This window comes from Opisthorchis viverrini (assembly GCF_000715545.1).
Source record: "Opisthorchis viverrini unplaced genomic scaffold opera_v5_49, whole genome shotgun sequence".
NCBI lineage: Eukaryota > Metazoa > Platyhelminthes > Trematoda > Opisthorchiida > Opisthorchiidae > Opisthorchis > Opisthorchis viverrini.
Window position 1 is genome coordinate 1627198 of NW_008751705.1, and position 23681 is coordinate 1650878.

At 46.1% G+C, this 23681-nt stretch overlaps 2 protein-coding genes across 2 annotated transcripts in view; one reads left to right on the forward strand and one right to left on the reverse strand.

The window, feature by feature from the left end:
- T265_03445 (hypothetical protein) overlaps positions 1 to 8630 on the forward strand; it is a gene marked incomplete at both ends in the record, with an annotated part of 26765 nt that extends 18135 nt beyond the window's left edge. Inside the window, 4 exons of the mRNA XM_009167929.1 lie at positions 1605 to 1968; positions 3638 to 3985; positions 6542 to 7135; positions 8296 to 8630. The remainder of the gene's footprint in view (positions 1 to 1604; positions 1969 to 3637; positions 3986 to 6541; positions 7136 to 8295) is intronic.
- A 3653-nt stretch (positions 8631 to 12283) lies between these two features.
- Positions 12284 to 18560, reverse strand: T265_13255 (hypothetical protein; the record flags this gene model as incomplete). The annotated part of the gene is made up of 4 exons (XM_009167956.1): positions 12284 to 12667; positions 17805 to 17985; positions 18037 to 18274; positions 18314 to 18560. The coding sequence occupies 4 exons, from the start codon at positions 18543 to 18545 to the stop codon at positions 12437 to 12439; spliced, it is 882 nt and encodes a 293-aa protein (XP_009166220.1).
- Between the last annotated feature and the right edge of the window lie 5121 nt (positions 18561 to 23681).

Below are 23681 nucleotides of genomic sequence, written 5' to 3' on the forward strand. Positions count from 1 at the left end.
ACACACGTGTGGTTCTACGCAAAATGAGCAAAAAAGCTGTGTTCACGCTCAACTTTCTCTATTGTTTTCTCGCTACTTACAAGTGGTTAGCAGTAGCCTAATGTGTTAGCATCAATTTATTAAATCCAAATTTCGACGGCTCGGTCAGTTGCTCTCACAATGAGACTTCAGTGTTTTAATTGCCTCGTTTTCAATGTGGAAACTGAGAGACTCGTTTCCGGTATTCACCGGACTCTGGGCGTTATTGACAAGATCGGCCCATGATGCGCACTACAGTCGTTTGAGCGCTACGGCGTGCTCCTTCCGGCTTGACACCCTCTCGCATAATACTCATCCTTTTGGAAAATACCAGGATCTCTCTTCAGTGGAGAGTCTCATAGCGAACAGACTGATTATTTCGAATCCTGCCGCACGATTTCTGTACCGAATTAGTTAAATGGTAGCTCTATCCAGCTTTTTCATATTACTCAATGTAAAAAATGGGAAAGAGTCGGCTAACTNAGCTAACTCTTGTCGTCAAGTTCCAAAGTTTGGATTCACGCCATTTTGAAGGACGTTTTTTGACAGATGCGGTCTTCACTAAGTCGCCATCCAGAATTTTTAGGTGAATGCAAATCCGCACTGTTCACTATTACGTACTAATGGTCGTAAGAAAAGCTCACCGAAGTAGCCGTGGGATTCTCAATACGTGTCTCATCCAGCGTAGTTGATGCTGCGTTCTGAATGGACTGAAATGGTGGGAATGTCATTTACCTCAAAACATGAACTGATTCACTGCCTGCTGATTAGTTCCGCTAGAAATTGGCAAAATTCCTTGACCGAATGAGATCAGAAGTGGCCTGTCTGCTGTTGTTTTCCATTCGAAGAGTCCGTGGTCTGCATCCATTTGGTAAGAGGATCCGTTTAGATGCGATGTATACGTGCTCTCCTGAACTAGACCAAAGTCTCCTTGATACCTCAGACCCACCAGCGACTATGCATCCAAATTAGCGCAGCTAACTACTATGTGCAGAATGGCGTGGTCGCGGAGTATAGCTGCTATCGTGCACGTAGGATCCATAACCTCTCAATCCAACCGAAATGTTCGTTAGCTGTTCCGGAGTGCCAGTCGTGTTAGTCTAGTTTGTTCGCTTGCCGAAACAACGTATGTTAGGTGAGCGCGAATCCTCTAATAGTTCTGTGATGACCAAAACAGCTTCATAATGGCACGACAGTTTCGTTATTCGGATTGGGTTCCCTCCCAGGACATCCCTAAAATGGCCTTTGGAGAGGACCCCTTCCAATGTATGTATCGTTCTGAATCTATCCGGCTTCTCATCGAACCAGCACTTCTTTCCGTAATGCGGTCAGAGTACCACGTACCATATCGAATAACATCTCCGTCCTCGGTACGTTCCTCTCTCATTTGGTCGTGAGAACGTTTCGTCATTACCATCACACTCACTTTTTTGTGGTACTAGTGAATTTTTTGTGGTGTCCACTCGTACACATTCAGGAGATTCAGAAAATTAAGTGACGTGCTAAACCTCAACGCCATAAGATCTACTTATTTGGACCATTGTCACATTCACCAATGAAATCCTGTTTTTCTTTCATTCATATAGCAAACTCCCGTTGGATACCCCGAGTGGCACCACCTTTGCCTCTACAGGCAACGAAGATACTGTGGTGTTGACGCAACAACCATTGCCAGACACCACACTCGTACGTGCTCCCTCCACGAGGTTACCTGCCAGTGACGTGGAGAAGCAGTCTCATAGTCCGATTGATAGTCCGCGTACCATTCGACTCGTTCGGCCCGCCGACAATGCTGCTGAGCCAATTGCTAATACTGTTGGCGAGACCGACACAAAACAGGCGGTGATACAAGAAGAAGAGTTACAACGGGAGCAGGCGTCGGTCGATCATACGATTGAATTAGAGGCTCCCCTCGCGGACAGCAAGACAGTGACAGAGCAGGAGACAGCTGTAAGTTCGAACACGGTGTAGCAATTTTCCCCGTCTATATGGAATTCCTTCTGTGTTGAGGCTCATCTGATAATTTTTCCTTGTGACCAAGAAACTTTTTAAAAAATTGACCGAAGTAGCTGGCGTCCGAATGCTTCCTTCAGATGTATGTCATTGACGCGTGTGTCATATGTTAGTCTAACCACCTATCGGATACGTGAGTTTACCGTGTAGTGTTTTTGACCTATTCAACCAATGCTGATTTATCTGCTATGGAACAAGTCAAATGCGTTTGCTTCACTTCAGGGCAACAACAGCATCAACAATATGTGGACTCTTTATTCACTGTCATCCAACCAACAAGGTCTTAAATCGCAAGAATAGCTTATTTTCTTGACTCGTATTCAAATACACACTCAAAAACACATTCAAAGTGTCCTTTTTACTATATCCAATTTCTAATCGCCATTGAAATTTCCGAACTTCCTAATCATATTCCACGGTTTGGATATCATGGACGTTGATCTGTCATACTTGTGTACTATCATGAATAATGGCGGGTTTTGTCGTATGCACTTACGGACACACTTGACACAGAATATGATGAGTTCCAGGTTGACGATTATTGAACAGTTATTAATATCTCTCTCGATGCTGACTCTCCGGATAAGGAATGAAATGTCGTTTCCTTAACTGATTCCCGTGATCGGTCTACCAACTTGTTTTTCAAGGTGGTAAAACCTCAAAATTCCCTCGAATTGCCCAAAGCCATTACCTACCTGAGTTATACAAATGTTATCCCTCTCGAACTGAACAAATTTTGATTTTGAGGCAGCGAACTCCTGTAGTTCGTCGACCAATTGTGAATGAACAAAAAACCCATATCCCACCTTCACATTCAGACGAATACAAGGCTTTCCGTTCCGGTTTCTCCTGAAGTATTACTCTGCTTGCAAAGGCGTTTGCGCGCGGAAGATTCTCAACAAGTGATACGGCTGATTACTGTTCTCGGAGATTGGTTGCGTTCTTCGCCAAACAAATACCGCTCTATCCTCAATCTAGTCTGTACCGGAATTCGGCAAAACTTCTCACCAGCTGTATTTGGTACTAGACCTGACCATCCCACAGTCACAATGCTGTATTCCGATGTGTAGTCAGTCTGTAACGTTAATGGGCGTGTTTTATTAGCTGAATGATGTCTAGGGCGTTGGGCTACTCTGCTTCTAATAGGCCCAGACACGCTCTGTCTTCTCGAAGTTATCAAGATGAATGACAGGTCTGTCGCCACACACATTCCAGGATGGTCTTGCAGCTGAATAATTCTGATGTTTGATGGGTTAGTTGTTAAACTACAGGCGGAGCTGACCGAGTCTCCAGGTTAACTGAGCTCAGTTCGCTTCGCTGCTTGGACTGTAAGTAAGTACGGCCTTCACTGGGTGTAGCTACGTGATATTGATGATCCGGCGGGTTGATAGTCTTTGGAGCTTCTTGAAGCAGCTTTCCATCCAGACTCTCAATAACTGTCTGTCTATTTCCATATGATAGCCCACATCGCCAATGCAGCGTGATTTAGTGTTCAGGCCACCCAGATTTCATTTTGTAACCTGGACGGTATGGCGATTGAGTCATACCATAGGTTGTCTTTCGCGACTAATCTTTTCTTCCATCTTTTACTCACCCCATATAACAGGTTGATACTGTTTTACCCACTGCCTCCGTCACAGAAGTTACCACTCAAGATGCCCAGGTACAGGTAGCTCCTCCGGAAGAGATCGATGACCGGTTTGAGTTCGATGTCACAGTCGAACACGCTGTTCTCTCTGAAAAGTCTGCGCCTGCAGTAGCTCCTCCGCTTCCACCGTCCCCTTGGCGGAAATCCAGCTCCGGTTTGAAGGCTGAACCGTCATTGTTTCCCGTGGATCGCCAAATTGCCCAGCAGATTGCCTTTTATACAGCTCGGAAGCAAGAGCTACAGGCTATCAACACGGACCTTCGAGCCCGCATATGGTCTGAAAATGCAGAAATTAGCCGGATCCAGGTAGGTTACCAGTGACTAATGTAGGTGTGTCCAGCGTGCGTTAGTGGAGTACTGATAACACGCTCGCCTGATATGTTCAGAATTCGAATTCCGGCACTGCCAAGGAAATGCGCCGCCGGTAAGCTTTAACAGCAGAAGTCGAGTCCATTGCTTCCCCTTTCTATTATTGACCTGGCAGAATAATTGTGCCAGGACAGGTGGAAGACTGTTCAAAATAAAGCGATTTGAATCTGAAGTCAAACGGACTGTTCAGCCGAATTATTTTCTCTAACCCCGAAGGGACACAACGTCTTATGTCAATAAGTGATAGCCACCATTATGAGCTCCTCCGGTCTAATCGCGCACTCGAACATACCAAATGCGGAGTTTCCAGCGTCATCTATAGTAGTTGCTACGTCGTCTCAGCTACCATTAATGTTTTCCTAAGAGGTCGCTTGCAAAGTAAGACATTATGCCAACTGATTGCTGCTTGATAAGGCTTTTCGACTGTTAAGCGGGAAGTTCCCTTCTTACTTTTACCTGGAAAATTCAGTGGAAATATACATCGGACGAGGGCATAGTCCGAATCAACATGTGCAGTCCAGATGTACGCCAGATGGTCTTAGGAAAAAGGGACTCTCCCGTGATAGATGAATCACTCACGTTCCATAGGTTACACTGGTTAGGATATGTACTCCGCATGCCAGAAGATCGCCTTCCTCGCAGAGCTCTTTACGCCCAGCCCTGTGCTGAGTGGAAACGACCGAGAGGCGAACAGTGTATGACCTGAAAACGAAGTGCGAACTCACCAACCGGTAAACTTAGTCGGGTCGACAACTGCCGCCTTCCTGAATGGAGACCCCGGAACTCAAATCATCAATGGTTAATGACGTTGGCAGAAATGGCCCAATCGCGCAGTCAGTGGTGCTCGCGCATCTAAGCTATCGCTTTCAGTGCGTAGCTACCCAATTTTCAAACAAGCCGAACATGCCTTCACCTTCAAGGCTTGGTTGTATGTTCCACACTCCTGTTTTCCAGTGATTGAAACTGTAGCAGCTGGAATCACCGTACCTGTGGTACACGGGTTATAGCTGAATTGAATTAAATTGTGAATTCCAGACTGGTTATCAGTCAAGTATCGGGCGTCGCCGCTGTTAGCTAACACCTACGTGATCGACTTGTTTCCACGGCTACTCAGCAGTAGGTGGGACGCCAGGTAACACAACGACGTCTAGTATGCCTAAACCCAGTACTAGTGAGGAAAGACTGGGGATTATTGCATGGAAAAATCGCTTACTAATGTCATTACTGCTTAGGCTAAGATGAACATGCCACCATTTTGTACCTCGCATAAAGTGAGATAACCTACTCGCGCACAGAAACTTCCTGAACTCTTTGTGGTGGATAACATAGTGATTATTTCTCAGAACAATGTACCTCACTAAGTCAAGACTACACTTAGTCGATAAAGAGGCAAAAACTATAGACAAAGAGCGGTCCCGCCCGAAATTTTGTGGAACGGGAAAGCCGAAGGACCCAGCGGCGACTGTTCACAAACATTCACTCAAGAAAGCAAGCTTAAGTTGAGGAGCTGAGGTCTATTTCAAGACCAGCGTAAATTGTTGTACCGGTTGAAGGACCATGATGACTTCGCATAGGTTCACTCTGAATCAACAGCTTCAGGTACTAAGCTCATGCGTAAACCTCAGTTCATGAACAATCCATACGCTGGTAATGATTTTCTGATGGAAGGATACACCAGACGAATACATGTTCTCAGTTATTCGTCCCTCGTGAGAATATGTAGGATTGATTATATGATTGAACCAAATGCGGTAAGATAGACGCAGTGGCAAAGGTCATCTGATATGCAGCCGATCTTCTGAGTTGTAAGGGATGCGGCCTTTTGTGTGCTATCGTCCTACAGCAGACGAACACTGAGTTGCACGGCCTAACACTTGAGAGAACAGACCTAAGTGGTCCCGTCCTGGGAGGTAGAAGCGAATTCCATTTTAGCCCACCTACCGCGGCCACGTTATTAATCTGACAAATGCCACAAAGCCGGTCCAAAACAGTCGAATTCCGCCAATTGCCACCCTACTTACATCCGAGCCTTTTGCTCAAAAGAAAGCTGTCCGAACCCTGCAGTTTGCCCAGTGGTGGCTTCTCGTCTGACCAGGTCACGCGCCAAGCCATATCTTCCATATAACCCAGACAGCCGGTTGTATTAAGTTACCTTTTCCCTAACTCTCAGATTTTCCTGCCCTACATGTGCCCTACTGTAATTGATTCACCTTGATCAAGTTTAATCCTAAATATGATCTGTGCCGGTCAGAAGATGAATCACTGAGCTCACATGTTCCCCTAGTATTCCCTTTTCCATTTTTTTTTATTGTACTGGTGAGAATCGTTGTCGATCCATAGAAAACTAAACCAATACGTTTTCGTCCATTGCTCACTTTCATTTGGTGAGAATTTGTGCCAAGTTTGCACCAATTGACATAGTAAATACGTCTCTTATTTTCGGTTCAACTGTTCTTCATACTGCAGCTAATGACGTAATTTTCCATTATCTAGTCTTGTATTAGTCATCTTTTGGAAACGGGTGGAAAACGCGTTCAAAGGATCTACGAAACACAGGTCAATTCCACACGAATTCACCCTACATCCGCTCAGGCAGATGGAACAGAACATTCCCTGGCCACTTGGTTAGATCACTCATGGACCCGCATAGCTGAGAGATTGAGTGCTGTTGATTATGGTTCCAGTGGGAAGGAAGCCTCCTGTTTGATGGACGAACCAGATGGTTCTGACTTATCCGATTCAACATCCAAAGACGATGACGACGAATTTGAAGAAATGGTTGATGAGTCCCAACCGGTGGCTTATTCAAGACTGACAGAAGAATACGACGATGACGAGGAGCATCGGGGAAAAATAAACGGATACAGCAAGCTGGACGATGAGGGGTCCGTTCCATCTTCAGATCTACTACCTGTTGAGGTCGAAACCGACGGTGAAGACGATGACGATGATGACGAAGACGAAGGTGAGGCCGAACTGGCACGTACCCTACATCAACTCACCATGGATAACGCACGTCTGGAACAACTGAACTGCCGTTACCTGGAAGGTATACAAGCTGAACGAAACAGGTGTGCGGAGTTGAAGGTGGGTTTTACTTTGGAGCCTGCCGGACCCAAGTTACTACACGAACAGACTGTAATTGTTAGTCTGGTTCATTTCTAGTACACCCAGGAATGTTCATAAGATACCAGTTTGATTTCTCCTAAATATGGTCTGACGAAAATCCAACCTATTGTCCAAAGCTTCACCAGACTTTCAGACAATGGCTTGAAATGGAAGGAGTAGGTAACTACAAAGTAGTCAGCTTCACGTCTCAATCCAATGAGAATACGACAGCTCCCGGATCTCCAAGACCTACCTTCAAAGCCCCTATATTTTTCGCCTTATAGAGGTTTATTCCTCTTTTTAAAAGACAGGCCATTCCTCTGATGTTCGGTTCACGTCTGTTGTCGTTCGCAACTCCCGTGCTTGTCTCTGGGTTGCTTTTTCTGTCCCCCACAGAATATCAAAAGGCTTGGAAGTCTTTAATGGAGACACAGCAAGATCGCCACACCTGTATTTAAAGTTATCACAAAGTGTTTCACGACGTCAAGCTAGAATCTTTGTGATGATGCGATAGGCCTCGAGCTCAAAATGTTCCATTCGGATCGGCGTAATCAGGGCACGCCTTTTGGTCCCTAGACAGTTCGCGAAATGCCCGTCTGATCGATATGTTTTTTTATTGTTTCGGGCGGCCCGCTTTCGGATAGTGACAGTATTAGGGAGCTAGCTATTCCCAACCGAGGGTACTTTAGCTTTTAGGACAAGGATTGCAGTCCATAAGCTTTTAGGCTTCCTCAGGTCGTCAGTGGTTCTGTCTCATTTTCGCGAAATGTCTGATCGATATGTTTTTTTATTGTTTCGGGCGGCCCGCTTTCGGATAGTGACATTATTAGGGAGCTAGCTATTCCCAACCGAGGGTACTTTAGCTTTTATGACAAGGATTGCAGTCCATAAGCTTTTAGGCTTCCTCAGGTCGTCAGTGGTTCTGTCTCATTTGACAACCTGAACAGTGTATGACAGTGGTATCGAAACGTTTGGATCAAACAACGCCGAAGGGTAGAATCATCCTCGCTGGTTTGAGAACCACCCAGTTAAACTCCCATTTTGTGGGGCTTGGTAAAAAAATATTGTCTTCCCATGCATCACTTTAACTTGAAAAACGCGTTTGTTCTGGTTATTTACGCCAACCTTCCTTCGTATAGGTTTTGCTGAAGTTGCGCAACACAACCGTCGGCAACACCGAGTTCAACGGACTTTCCGGACCGCCCTAAATCAAATCGCTAACAGTGTGTCGCAGTCAAGCTCAGCTTAACAGTCTTTCCAACTTTTTGTGCACTCATCTCTTTCATCCACGCCTGCCGGTCGCCGGTTTCATCAATATTAATAATGATCTCCTACTTTGCTCCATTTCGATTTCTCTCATTGTGGACTGCATTGATTAATTGGTCTCCCCGCGGCGAAACAACAACGTAATTCTCTCAGTCTGGACAGCTTACACTGAGCAGGGAATTTCTACGGGTGCGAGACGGAGAGCTAACTCAATGTAATAACTAGCCGTCTCTCTACTCGTCGCCTCATTCAAACAGATTTCTCTGTCCGTTTTGATAAAAGGTTCATGACTCCGCCGGGAAAAACGTGACTTTCCGGATTCGATGTTCCTATTGAAGAACGCTTTATATTTTGTTGTTGACTCAGATTTTATCTGCTTAGACACTTCTCCAAAATCAACCGAGGTCTTCAGAACGGTGCTGCAGCAACCCTGTCTGTCTTGTATTCGGCATACAACCAACCCTCCACGGCGTTTCGCATGGGTGTGCAGGGTAAATTTCACAGTATCGGATTGGTGAAGGGGGAACCTGACGTAATGCTAACCGGCTTAGTCCAAGTGTCATCATCAACTCATGCTAATTTCTGCCGTTTCAACATCACCACCTCTGAACTGTGGACGGTGCTACCCTGAAAGAGCTCTGCAATGATGAATAGATTATCGGCTTCATTCGACTAATTCGTCTGAAAAACAGAATTCCAATACATACAACGTCATTGCTTAAGCGCCAATATCCATGAAAGTGCATCTGGCTAGTCCGCTAGGTGCGACGTTTTTAAACCTTTTGTTAGGCTATACTCGCAAGGTTTGGTTCACTTCTAGACAGAAAACCATAGCCAAACGCACTCCTTGGTTGATACGGTTTATAATCAAAATAGCAACATCCACTGCCTATGCATAACTTTATACTCACGTTGTTACATACCGCCCTTCGTCTGGACGCGGAACTTCTGTTTCTCGATCCGTATTCACTGATCGCTAATTAGCAAAGCAAAATTGTTCATACCACGGAGCTGTCTGCCCAAGGGGTGGAGAATGAATTCGACACTTATTTTTCCGAAGGCAGCAGACACCTATTCGCACATCTTTTCGTCTAAGGGAGTCTGAACTTCAACAATTGTCTCGGCGGTCAGTCGTAGCAGCACACCCATACTACTCTAAGACAGAAGTACTGAATGAACCCAGTCACCCTGGTGAGGCTCACGGGGCGGCACATGAAGACTCTGTAGGATGTGGCACCGAACTAATCCAAGTGGTGATTCAGTAGTCGTCGTTTCTCACCTGCTCCGCCCAGCCCTTTTTCGTCCGCCGTTGTGTTGCGCTCGAAGATACCGAGCCCATTCGTATCTGGGTAAGATTGTCTTTAGACCGTAGGGCGCCGGCGGTTACGCCTAAACGTTGAGCGATCGGGGTGATTTTTAAAGGGAACCTCCCCAAACCGCTCTTTCTCGGGGAGAGGCATCATTGTGCTTCCGTAGCCATGAAACTGATCGTCAGCTGCAGGAAACNGAGCGAGGGGGGTGATTTTTAAGGGGACCCTCCCCAACCCGCTCTTTCTCGGGGAGAGGCATCATTGTGCTTCCGTAGCCATGAAACTGATCGTCAGCTGCAGGAAACAGTTTGAAGCCTCCATACTTACTGCATGTGCAGCGCGAATTTACGCCAAGACCACCTCGTCATACGATTAGGTACCCGGTTTGCGGACGGAAAATGCTCCAGGGGTAACGCGGGAATCCAGTGGTCAGAGTTGGCTGATGACGAGAAGTGATGATTCCCTCCACACAATACGACCCAAAATCTCTTCAAGGATTTTATCGGAAAACGAGGTGACTAGCCAGAGATGGTGGATTAGCCTTCCCGTAAACTGAACAACCTTACCTGTGTGGGCTTCTAAAATATGGACAGGTGGTGGTACCAGTTGATCGCATGAAGTGTGCCTTCCTGCCCTCTGAGATAGGACCGAATGTAGTTGCTACTCCCCAGGTGTTAAGGATGTAAAGAGATCATACCCGAACTTCCAGTTTTAAGGGGTCTTAACAACACTTGTATTGCCCATTCATTAAAACAAGAAGCGACTGATCAGAAGTTAGAATAGGGTTCTTTAGGCGAATCTATTCTCCACCTGATGAGCAGACGTAAATACGACAGACGATTTCACCTAGTTCGGTTGTCAGCTATGGCTTATTTGCGAATACTGGCAGAATAGCAAAAGTCCGCCGTCCGGACAAGGAGTATGTCGAGTGTGCCACCATAACCCAGATACTCACCAATACGCGAGTGTATTACAGTCCACCGGCGTCAGTGTTCTTGGTTATAGGCCGCGTCGGCACTCGTCAGACGCCGTAGGTTATGGTGGCCGAGGGCTGGTTTGCTCATTGCTCGCTTAGAGCCTTGTCAACCCTTTTTTAGGATGCGATCTCAAAAAAGTGGGTTTTGAAGTTGCATTAATGTTTGCCTATGTGTACACCGCCCACTTAGAGCACAACCTCTACCAGTAAATTCGAAAAATACACTCAGCCGCACACCAATATGGTTTTCACGGCAGACTCGCACGAATCTTAGGTGAATCACTCGCTTACGATGTTCTTCAACTGAATGTGCCGCACCAGACCGCCTCATATTTCATTTGGTACGATATTCGAGACATCGGAATATATTGTATGGACCCAACACACTACTGAAAACTTCAACAGCCCACGACTAGTTTCGCCCTTACCATCACCAGGTAAGCGCAATCCACGAGTTTACATCAACATTATGTTTTACTTGAACCCAAACTGCACGAAATGAGCTAAATGCACTCGTTTACATACGAATTCGGTTTTGACGGGAGGATCACCTGAAAACCAGCTGGATCTCTCGCTTGTGATATTTTTTAAGCAACTAAATGTGCTCCATCGGGCCGCTTCGTGTTTCAGTTGGTGCGATATTCGAGATATCGCAGTATATTTTCAATAAAGGAAACTACTCACAAGGTTGCTGAAAACTCTTCGACAACACATGGCCAGTTTCGCCCTTCTTGGGGCTCATCAGGTAAGCGCAATCCTCGAGTTTCCGTCAATCCTATATTCTACTTGAATCCAAATTGCACGAAATTCAGTTGAAAACCTCATAAACGAGAAGTTCATCTAGGATTCGGGTTAGTCTCCTGCGAAGACCAAATTGGTATACAGATAAGTGTATTTGTCGGATTTCGTACAATTTGAGTTCAAACGGAATATAAGTTTGGCAGAAACTCAGGGAGTGCGTCAGTTTGATGAGCCCCAATAAGAGTGAAACAAAATCTTAATCTGTCTTACGAGTCTTGTTTACACCTACCTATTCACACACATGGCTGACGAAGGTGCAGAAAATTGGCCGACTCTTACTGGAGCAGCCCATGTACATAAGATTACGGCAAACTATGACTAAAAATCTACAAACACTGTAAGGTCAGTAATCGGTAGCGCGTTCCGAAAACCAGCTGGACCTTGCAAACTGGCAATTAAATGTGATTCACAGACGGTGGTCAGCAGCGTGGTTAAACTGTAAGAGAAATGAAGCCAACTGACCACCCGGTCACGATAATCCATCTGGTGGGAACTGAATGACCTCTTATTTCGGGCCATAAAATGAAACGTCTTTTTCCCTAGAGTTGGCAGCCTTCCCAAGCGGGATTCACCGCGTGAACATCTGTTGAGAGAGCCGAATGTGCACCGAATAGCTATTTCCATTTTGCAGTAGTTACGACTGAGTGTACGATCAGTTTCGCTGTAAGCCTGTGATTAGCTTCTATCCGTTAGCATGGACTCTTGGTAAGGATAAGGACCTATATCGTGAATTGCAAAGTAATTTTAAAGATCACGAGGACGGCCCTTTGGAATTCGGTGGGTACAGAAGGTGGTTAGTGAAGCCACCCCGCAACAAGTACACAACGGATCATAAGTTTTGAATGAAAGAGAAAGCAATAATCTCAAGAAAAGTTATAAAGAATATTCGCCGCATATACACTATACTACATTTTGGGTGGGACAATTTCAGTCTCGTTGGGAGTCACCCACAACGGTCACATTATCAACTATCCGGTCCACGTATTCATGCTGATCGCGAATTCTTTCGTACATCTCCAATAGATTGGCGTACGCCTTAGAATCCACTTGAACTTTACACTTGGGAACGAGGACATCTTCGACGCTCATCGGTTGGATCGCGTGGTCACGTTCCAGTAACAGCCGCATTTGTTCCACATTCGACGGGTCACAGTAAAACTGGAATTCAAATATGAAAACATAGCACAGATGGGTATGACTGGGTATTTAAAAAACTTTTAAAGAGTAAAATGAAATTCCGTGACCGAAAGTAGTTTAAATCTGACCTATTTAAACTTGATATTTACACCAGAGGGCTTCGGACTGGACCAATCCTGACCACCGACTTTTCCAGTGCTCCTTTCTCAGGTTTTGGCCAGTTTGCTTTTCTGCTGGCTTCGAATTTGCGCATCATCGAAAAGAACCCTGTGGCTAGAAGTTAAAGAGATGTCGCAAACAGATAAGGAATAGCATGTGAATATGGGGGACAGCTTAATTCCTGTTAGGAATGCCCCAAATCGATTGCCTAAAATGTCATACAGTGACCGCAGAGTATGCGAGCTTGTCAGGGTCCATGAAGCGGAATACATCTGCGGAGCATATGCATGGATACTGTGGGGTAGGAGCCACTAGACAGAATATGTTGCGATCAGTTCTACAGCTCACGAGCCTTACATCGAAGTGCAGTGGTTCTAGCTGCTAAAGCTACGTTCACCGAGGATAAGAATGAAGGAATGAGATCCACGCGTTGAAGGCGGAGGTCCAGTCTGTGCACTGACGGCAAACAAATCTGTTCGTCCAGAATGCCATAAGGTGAGAGCTACGCAGTGATGTCAATTGCTTTGATGCAAGGTCCCCACTAGCTGACACATATCTATCAGCGCCATTAACCAGTGATTTATCTTGTCCCACGCTCTTCATCCGGGAAGATGGCATTTACCAACACGACTGCTGGTGTTGATTCTTCTTGTGAATCAACGAAAAACAACGGTTATTTTACCTACTTGCTTTGGCTACTTATGAGTGGCGTGGTTTCTGCCTGTCTATTACAACGTCGTTTTGTTTCCCTGCTGCTCTTTCCCCAGGTTTTGCTCTCGCTAAGGTCTGCTTACTCCTTTAGTTGCTAATGTCACGATTTTGTTGCCTGACCGTCTTCGCTTGCAAATTCCTACCTACATGCCTACGTTTGAGTGTCTGCTCCGACTGAAAAAAAAACCGAACGGGGATCTAACTCTGAACCCCTCGGATGGGAGATGGGTGCTGCGCTACCTCGACTTCTCAGACAGACCTATTCTTTGTTCTACGTTTGCGTTGCACCTTACCCGATAGTAGTTGTTTCAAACAGGCGTAAGCGTGCATTCCAATTTGACACGTTGCACGTGCTGCTCGTAGCACCGTCAGCTAAAGACTGCAGGTACGTTTAACTTGTGTCAAATTAACTCGATACCCGTTTCCCAGACAGTTCCCGTTACATCACGAAAACACCAACTGTCTTCTGAGCCATTACCATGTAAAGGACCTATTCACACTATTTGACTTCCCGTATCCCTGCGTCGGTATAACATTTGGTACTTAATCGCTAGTGCCTCAAGAAAATCTTACTGCGTCACGCTGTGGCTTTTTCAGCTCCTACCAATTGCGCTATTATTGATTGACAGTTCACAATATGTACTGACCCACTTGTACCCAATACAGCGTCTACTATCCTCATTCGTTTATTCCTACTGTTCACTCAACAAGGACTGTGTATAGTCCGATAGCTTCTATTGTCCTGTAGGGTCCTTAGCTGCCCGGGTCTTAGAACGGGCTTCCATGCTTCGTTACCAGGTCGTGGAATGTCCGCCGCTGTGTCGTCACCATCCGACACAAGGTTGGCCGAAGAGCTCTATGAAGCGAACGGTCCTCTGACACACGAAGCACATGGTATAAACAGCGTCACTTGTGAAGTGTGACCAATAAAGTAGGACAACGCGGGACCCCGGTAGAGTACATCCTACGCTTGGTAGTCGGGCTGTCACGTCGGAGCCACGGATGGCGAAGTTTAACAACTGCTGTTCTAGCATTCTCAACTCAGTGTGGCCGGGACTTGAGTAGCTATCCGAATACATGAACTTGTCTACTGCATTGAAAAGTTCACCTGCAAGGATGCGGTTCGGGTTTGATCCCACCGAATTTCGCAGCAACGCTTAATAGTTTGCAGGTGCGAAGTGTACAATCAACTTTGCAGTAGAACTATTCAGTTTATATAAGATAGTATGCTATTCTAAATGGCCTGATTCAAAGGGAGAAATATCGTCGGTGTACTTAATGTTTATGAGTGAACGGCGCGAAAGTATTTTTATCACCGACATGTTAGAGGCAGGTAAAGAAGTTCCAAGCAGCATGTTAATTACGAAGCTGATGAACGGGGTGAAAGAGGATATCCTTGCCTGACACTACTGGATGTGATGAAATTAGGATGGAGTTTACCACAGGCGCGTACGCGTCTAGAGACGTGAAGAGCCTCTAAAAGAGAGAACTTATAACGGACTCCTTTCATCGCCGAACATTGCCATAGTTTTCAATGTCCACCAAAGTCAAAAACATGTTTGAGGTCGGGAAAAGGATCACTATTAATTATCGGAAAGGTGGAAATATGATCAATGCAACCCCAACGAGGGTGAAACCCACCTTTATTCTCGCGAATCTGACTCCCCCGATGATCGAGCAACCTGCGTAGGATGGTGCCAGAGAACACTGAAAATTATAGTTATTGGGTTGAGACCATGATGTTCTTGCACTATTTTTAAATATGGGTATCACTGTTGAGGCGCTTTTCATCCCAGATATTTTGGAGGAGGGCCGTTAGGTTAGTCACGACGACTCACCTTTTTTTAAGGGAGCAGGGTGCGAATCGTCCAATCGGGATGCTTTGTTGCCGCGAAGCGATTCAATTGGAAAAGGTTGTTCCACTGTTCAATATGGAGTTTCTGTGAATGGATTGAGGTTTCAGGTATTTTGGATATCATTTCACTGACATCCGCCCTTCTCGGATGATCAAATAAGCTGGTACACGGTACGACTGTTCTCCGTCCTTTCTGCATTTCAATCCTAAGCCTCTTCATTAATAGAAGTTTTGGGGATCTGCGCCTGCCATTAGTCGTTTGTTGCTGGAATAGCCTTCCTGGCACTGATTAAACCTGGTGATCGTGATGAGGTCCAGTGTTCATTGGGATGTGCGATGGACCTCTGGCAGACAAGCTGCAATCATGGCCTCTGTTACGTTCTTCCAGTCGTCATCTGAATTACCACTGCTCCGGTCGAGTTCTGATTCTTAGCCAACTCAGCTTAACAGTGTTGAACCATAGTGACGCTTTACGGGTGATGAGCTGAATAATTTTGCATCAACCGACGTGGTTCAGAGGGAAAACGAACAGATACATGTGCCCGCACAATACCGTAATCGGAGTCAGGTGGTGTACTCCAAAATGAACCACTATCTTTTACCGAAACTCTCCACCGGCAACCCATTGTCGCATGGTGTAAATGAGCCCACGGCTGGTTTGCAGTTGGTGGCTTGTACTGAGAGAGCTTGTACTGGATAGAAACCAGTGATGTTAAGCACACAGTTGAAGAAGTGGCCCCCATAATCTATATGAGCGTCAACCCCGAATCGTTCACCAGGATGGGCCTCATCGGGAATTAGTCAGGCAACTGAAGCATTCGTATCACCTACAAGAGTCACAATATCTGTGCTTCTCGTTGACAGGAGTAACCGCGGCAAATTCCGATAGAAGCTGTCTTCCTCAGGCTTACAGCTGCCGTCTGTTGAAGCTGACCTAACAAACGAAAACCGTTTGCCACACCGAGATGCATTGATCTTCATCAAGTTAGTCAACCTAACAGTGCAAAAACAACTGTTCACATGAACCCAGTACGGTAAAACGCATTCGGCCCTGGGGCTGAGCAAAACACCCATGCCATAGATATCAGGGGCCATTGCATCGAGAACACCAGACACCCGAAGAATAAAAAGCGGGAAATCTGCGGTCGACCCGAGTGGTTTGAGGAGTATGACCGAGCCGGGGTCTTGTATGTGTGTTTCGGATACACACACATCGATCGAGAGAAAACGATGTCTGAGAAGAAGCTAGCTGTTGGCTAACTTGACATAGAGTACGGATAGCAAAAGCAGCAACTTGGAACATACCCTTGTATAAATATGGGTATGTTTTGATTTATTTCACTGGACAGGGGCGTAGATGCGGAGTAACGGTTAGGTGGCTGACAGTCAAATGAGGCAGAAGGACCTGGGTGAAGGACGTATGGAGAGGCGTCAGTGAACGAAGACCTGCAAGATTGAATGACACTTCCCGGTTGCTCAGGCTGAGGAAGAGGGTTTAGTTGGGCTATCCCAACCTGAATCGTTGACTGAAAAGTTTGGCCGACAAGGTAATGATTTTGTTTCATGGACCTCGTTCCTAGCCTTTGATTAAAAAAATTTGGCCCGCGAGGCAGCAGACAGTAGGGTCTTCTGTAGGGATCCCGCCCGGAGTCGAGTACTCACTAGGCTAACCCACTTGGCTCCAGGAGGCTGACCTGGTCCGCGGACGCACGGAATAAGGCATCATTATCGGACTTCTAATGTGCTTGCGCATAGCAGGTAACTTCTAAGCAGCACCTAACTCTTTGGCTTTAGGAAGCATTTCCATTGAATTGAGCAATGTGCCGGCGGCCGCGATCAACAGTTGGGAGATCTGAGTGTGCGGTTTTTACGACCAACTTTATCCAGCCCGTCCTTCCTAACAGGAAGTACACTTCCTCCGTAAATACGGACATGCTCGCCTGAAGGAACCACTTTACTACCTTTACACCACTGTCACAGAGGACAGTACGAGGCCACTTCGTAATATCATTTCTTGTACAACGATGTTGTTCGTCGGGTTTAATCCTGCTGGCCCTCCTGGCATAGCTGAAACTTAAAGAACTGAGTCCCAGTCGATGTAGCCCGCAGGACTATTGCAGCATAGAAGCCCGAACACCACAAGGTCACATCTTTAGATCAGGGTAAAAAGACGATAAACTAGACTAGCAACCCTTCAGTAGTCGTTGGAGTGGTCGTAGGAGATATCACATCTGTTGTGTAGTTAATGAGAGCTCCACATCCAATTGAGAATTTCAACAGCACCACTGAAAAACAAAGTGCTTACATTTGCATTTGTAACGGACAGGTTTGGGATGATGGGGGCTATCTACAGAGGTACCAGTTACAGGTGATTTCTTTGAAATTACTCCATTACTTTGTAGAGACTGGGTTAACCGAAGAGTACATTCTCACCTTAAACGCTATCTGTCCATCAACAGTGACCTCTTCCACATCGTTCGCTCCAATATCGATGCCGAAATTGGTGGCTGCATCCAAATCAGTTAAGTTGGAGGCTGGGCTTCCTGGCACACAAACCCAAGCTAAACGATCGAAAAATTCGTTGGCTATTTTACCGGCTGGAGAAATGGAACACCTATAGGAGGCAAAAGAGTGAAAGGTATAGACAACCGCAGTTTGAACCTACCCATATCGCTTAACTATTCCGGCTATTTGGTGCCGTTCAGCGTTCACCGATTTGGCGCAGCTCTCGATCAATATAAACAATCCACCCGGAGCTTGGACCTCGATGAAATACGGATCAGTAGTGAACTCAGCTTTCATAAACCGTTCCAAAGTGGACAGAGGCACAGAGTTTGCTTTAGCCTCAGCCAATACAGAGGCTAATTGAGAATTTAGTTTCGGATCGCGGATACCTCCGCCAGCTTTGTGAACACAGATTGGTGTAAAAATATTTTACATACCTTTGATGGCGTTGTTCACCGCGCGGATATAAATTTGAGCGGCTTTTGACTTCTGTTTATCTCGCGCCTCTTTTGTGTGACGAACATTTTGCCAGTGGGAGTGACCGGCAAATCGTCGAGCTTCAGTGAAACTAGCCATAGAGTATAGTGGGTTCCATCTTATACTGGATGCAGCGTACAGCTCTATAGCAGGTGCAACACGTCCAAGATATTGAGCCAATTTGAAAGACATCTGCGTAGGTTTCCCCTATCTGAGAACGAAATCAACAGCAGAATGGTTCGAGCACACCAGGTAGAAAGCTACGAATGTGGGCGAAAACCTCACCTCGTAGGTAAGAACTACGATAACAAGACAAAACTAGCAACTAACTAATAGTATTATTAAAAACATCGTAGAATTCATATGCAAACTGTAAGAAATATTCGAAGTGAAAGGCTTGTATATAGCAAAAGTTCCGGAGTCCGAGTGATCACTTCAGGCGTCTTTGGGAGGTAAAAAGTTCAACCATAGCACTCTTTCATTGCGCAACTGTCATGCCACCAGAAGGAAGCGCGATGGCTGAACAGGAGAAGTCGAGAGGCAAAGGTCTGGATCGAAACACGGACCTTCCTTCCAGCAAATTCGCGCTCTTTGGGAGGTGCTAAGTTGGTTACTCAAAGGAGTTTGGAAGGGGAGACGTTGGGTCCCGGAGTTGCGATTCCAGTGACAAGAAGACAATCGGATGGTAGCAGACTTCGACTGTGATCTGTCGGAAAATAGGTCGCGATATGCCAAAACTTCACCATCGGTACACAGGATGCAGCGAAGGTGGAGGATAAGGTGGCGCGGACATCCTGAATGCAATTGTGGACCTTAAACACGGGGTAGATAGCCGGTGCAGACCCACTCCTAGGCGTTTCCGCCCCCACATAATAAAATTTTGGTCCTAACTGATGCGACGGCGAGCGCGAATTTTTCGTGCAATGGTGGATGCTTAAGGTCATATATCTATTGCATTGCATGCGAGACGTGAAGTGAGGCACGCACATCCTCTAGCACGCGACTAAGTGGTTTGTAGCTGCAAAACGTCCCATGTTTTTAAAGACTCCGTTGCTAACAACGGGGAAACTACCATAAAATTAACCTGTTAATGCTGGGGGTGCAAGGGCATTGTAGTGTTTTGAGATGTCCTTATTGAGTGCGTAACAGACAATCTTAGAGGCGCAGACGAGCCCCTTGAACAGGATTGTTGACGCCCGTTCATGTTGAGACATCTGTCATTGAAAGTTGGAGCAGTAGAACTTGTAGAAAGCGTGCAGAAGAAGTTAAAAGTGGAGGCCAATGTGTACGAGGTGCAGAGATTATGCAAAAACGTGCGGCAACAAACAGCTTGGCAGGGCGATAACTTGTCCGGCGGATAGGTCTGTGAAAGTTTTGCCAAACACTGGAGTCCGTGAAACACAAGCGTGTCACAACCTCACCGCTACCTGTTTCTGTAAGCATAAATTGAAAAAAAACTAATGACCATAGTAGCCAGTCTTAAACTCCTGAAGAACTCATCACCATCATTATCATTGTCAGCTGTAATAACCGCGTACTTGTCGTAGAGTGGCTGTAGCTGCCACGGTTTCGTTCACCGATGATTCGGGGAGGTGGAGTGGGTCGCTGAGCATTGGAACCGGGAGCTGATAAAATAGTGCGTAAATACAGCACTGTCAGTGAACTGCCAAGTGGGGGTGGGTGGGAAGGCAACTATGCATTAGAGGCCAAAGGTTGGATGCATGGCCGTCATTGAGGGCGGAACTGGACACCTGCTGTGCGCAGCCGCATCAGGGATGAGACAGTAATACCCTATCCCCTGCGTCCTTGGATTAGGCCAACCCCTGCAACCGAGCAGATCAGAATGTCAAGACATCGGCTCCAGGCAGGGTCCCAAAAAATCCCTACCGTCCACCGCCTCGTGGGTCAGACTTTTGAATCAGAGGCTAAGGACAGGATCCCCGAACAAAACCCTACATCCTCCCACTGCCTTGTGGGTCAGACTTTTGAGTCAAAGACTCAAGGTGAGGTACCTCAACCAAACCTCTTTCCTCAGCTTGGGCAACCGGGAAGTATCATTTGTCCGCGCAGTTTCGGTGTCCACGACCACCCTCCCCAACCCCTTCCCACCACACAAACAAGCGCCGCTGGGTCATTTGACTGACCGAAGGGCCTTACGCTCCTCGCTGCTTACTAGCAATAAACAAAATAACACCCTTCCAAATCCACGAGAACCTTTCTATATAGGAGCTTTTAACGTCCGTACTCTATGTCAAATTGGCAAACAGATAATGCTTGTTGAGAACTTATACTCCCTTAAAACTGATATATGCTGTTTCCGAAACACGCATACAAGATGCGGGCGTGGTTACGCATCTCAGAACGCATGGCTGTCCTCTTTCACGTTCCCTCTTCAACTTCGTCATTGATATGATCATGAAGGACTCACTACCAGCCTCTAATGCCTGTGGGGTTGAAGTGCTCTCGGGGCGTCCGCTCGCAGATATCGAGTACGCAGACGACATAGCTTTTCTTGGATCTGACCCCGTCGTACTGCAAACAATATTAAATAATCTAAATAATTCTTAGACAAAGGCGGAGTGCAAATGAAACAAATAGTGAAAAACGCTGCTGTAGTGCACACAGACCAAAGTAGGTTTATATTTGTTATTGGAATCCTACGAAGCCTCTCATGAACTCCTCATAGGTCACAAAAATGGAGAATCGAAAAGTTGTGGCAATAGTGACATTCACTGCTATACTTTGATGAGTCCTAGAAAAGCGGGTGGTCCTCTTACCAAAGCAGTGCCTATGCGAGGGTTGTAAATGACTCAGTAGACATGTCACCAGAGGCGCCACGCGAGCTGAACTCTTCAAAGGAGTTACAATCTAAATCAAGCCACAATAAATGGTAGTAAAAATAAAACGCTGTTACAAACTCACAAAGGATCTTCTATACTTTATTCTCATACAAACTGTATCCGCACAATAAATACCTCATCCACGACTGTATAATTATACATCATGGCAGAATGGCGGTTTAGCAGTGATTTGTGTAGACAGCCCTCCCATCGCGTACAGCGAGTAAATGTAGTAATCCCTCAACAGAACCGTTGCACGGTAGAAAAACCAACATATTACACTTTTATTAAAATCCCATGAAGCCTTTCATGATCCCCCGTAGGTAACAAAAATGAAAAATCAAAAGGTTGCCCCGCTTTGCTTAGTATCCCATAATGCATCAATAACAGGAATTGTGAGGCACTTCCGCTGACAAACCTGGACTAAGACAGAGGGAGAAACTTATGCGGTAGGTCAACAATTACTTTTATGCTCTTCGAACGCACGCTGACAGCGCAAGCAACCCAAAGCAAAAGTGGATCCTTCTTAGGTGGAATCCCGCACCGAACCCGCTCCGCCGCGCCCACTTGGGCCAAGTGTCTATTCCGCAAGTGATTGGTCAGGTGGTGGGTCGCCTGCCGGTCCAGGCTGATCTCTGATTGGCCAAAGTTGTGGACCAAACAGCCAATCAGGATTCAGTATCCACCGCGAGCTTTACCCATGTAATATGCACGCTATGGAAGCACCAGCGGACAGTGATTCTCAGAAGGCAGGTGTTCACGACAATTTCTGTGGATGGAAAAACAGAAACAAAGCTCATGAGCCAGAGCCCAGTAAGCAAGGTTGTACATCACCAATACTTACATATGAATCAATCAAACTGACGGACTACGTATACTACACCCATGAAGCATCCTGAAGCCGTCGGAATTTCCACTTTATATACCATGTGGTTTGGGAATATTTTTGACTTGGTTTCGGCTGTATTGACACACGCAGCTCATTTTTGGTGGTTCTGTCGACATGAACATCTTGGTGATGCCACCCAACTCATGAGCCAGAGCCCAGTAAGCAAGGTTGTACATCACCAATACTTACATATGAATCAGTCAAACTGACGGACTACGTATACTACACCCATGAAGCATCCTGAAGCCGTCGGAATTTCCACTTTATATACCATGTGGTTTGGGAATATTTTTGACTTGGTTTCGGCTGTATTGACACACGCAGCTCATTTTTGGTGGTTCTGTCGACATGAACATCTTGGTGATGCCACCCAACGTGCCGGGGCTCTGAGAGACAATTCGTCAATCAAACCACGTCAAAATGCCCAAGGTACTAAACAGACACGTGTTTACCATGAATCTTTGGACAACAGAAAACCTGGCCGTCCGAAAGGTGGTAGTGAAAGGGCTGCAAGTAGCAATGTTCGAAATTTTCGCCCACAAGGGGAATTACTACGTCCCCCAAAGGTGAAAGACCTGTGTAAACCGAAATCCCACGAGGCAAAACGACCCTTCAGTCGAAAGGCATTCCCGAAACAACCAAGGCATGAAGCAGACAAGTATGCCGCAGAACGTTGGATTAATGCCCGACGTACAGTTATCAGATTTGCTAACCCATTTGGTAGCATATTTCTCGGTTCTCCATCTTCGGACAGTTTTGAAATGCTTTTCCAAACAGTGCCTCAGTCTTTTCGACAAACTTCGCGATGTTAAACACCAGAGGTCCTTGACGTGGTTATCTCCATAAACGGCACCTCAATTTTTCCAGCGAATTCAAAAAGCGAGGCTGGTCGGGTTGCTTCAAACTTACATGCGGCCCTTCCCATCCAAGTTGTCCTCTCCAACACCACTCCGGCAACTGAGGATCCAAATCCCGCGGCGTGAGACCTATTTTCTTCTCGGTGTTGTCTGCCTTTGCTCTTCGAGTCCTCTGGAAAACGATCAATTCCTCATGCAAACCTTGAACAACTCTGATACGACAATTACTATATACGTCTGTTTCTGGCAGGTGGTTTTAATGCCCCAGTGTTTCCTGGATAGATCTCCAGCACATCCGGTCCAGTGGAAACTTTGTAGCGGCTTTAGTCAAAATCATTTAACAGAGCGCTTGGACTCAAGATGTCGTCGCACACGCCAGATACCGCGCGGGCTAACTATTATTCATTCCAGATTTGGCTATCGCCAGCTAAGGACACTTCTTTGAGCAGATATTCACTGCCGCTCCCCTAGTACATGGTGACCACCATTGTTTGATCTTTGTTTTTATCTGCTACCGGTCCAGAAATCACTAACCTCAAACGTGGATTCAAAACTTCTCCCGTGCAGGCTTCTTGATAAATTCAAACTGGGAACAGCATCTGCGGAAGAGTTATAAAGAACGATTGTCCAGAACGTTCACAAGGCTCACGCGCTGTTCATCCCAAGAAACCAGCACGCAGTCAAACGAACCGCAAGCTATCTAGAAACACTGGGCGTCTCCGGGAAAGGGGGTATGACTGTT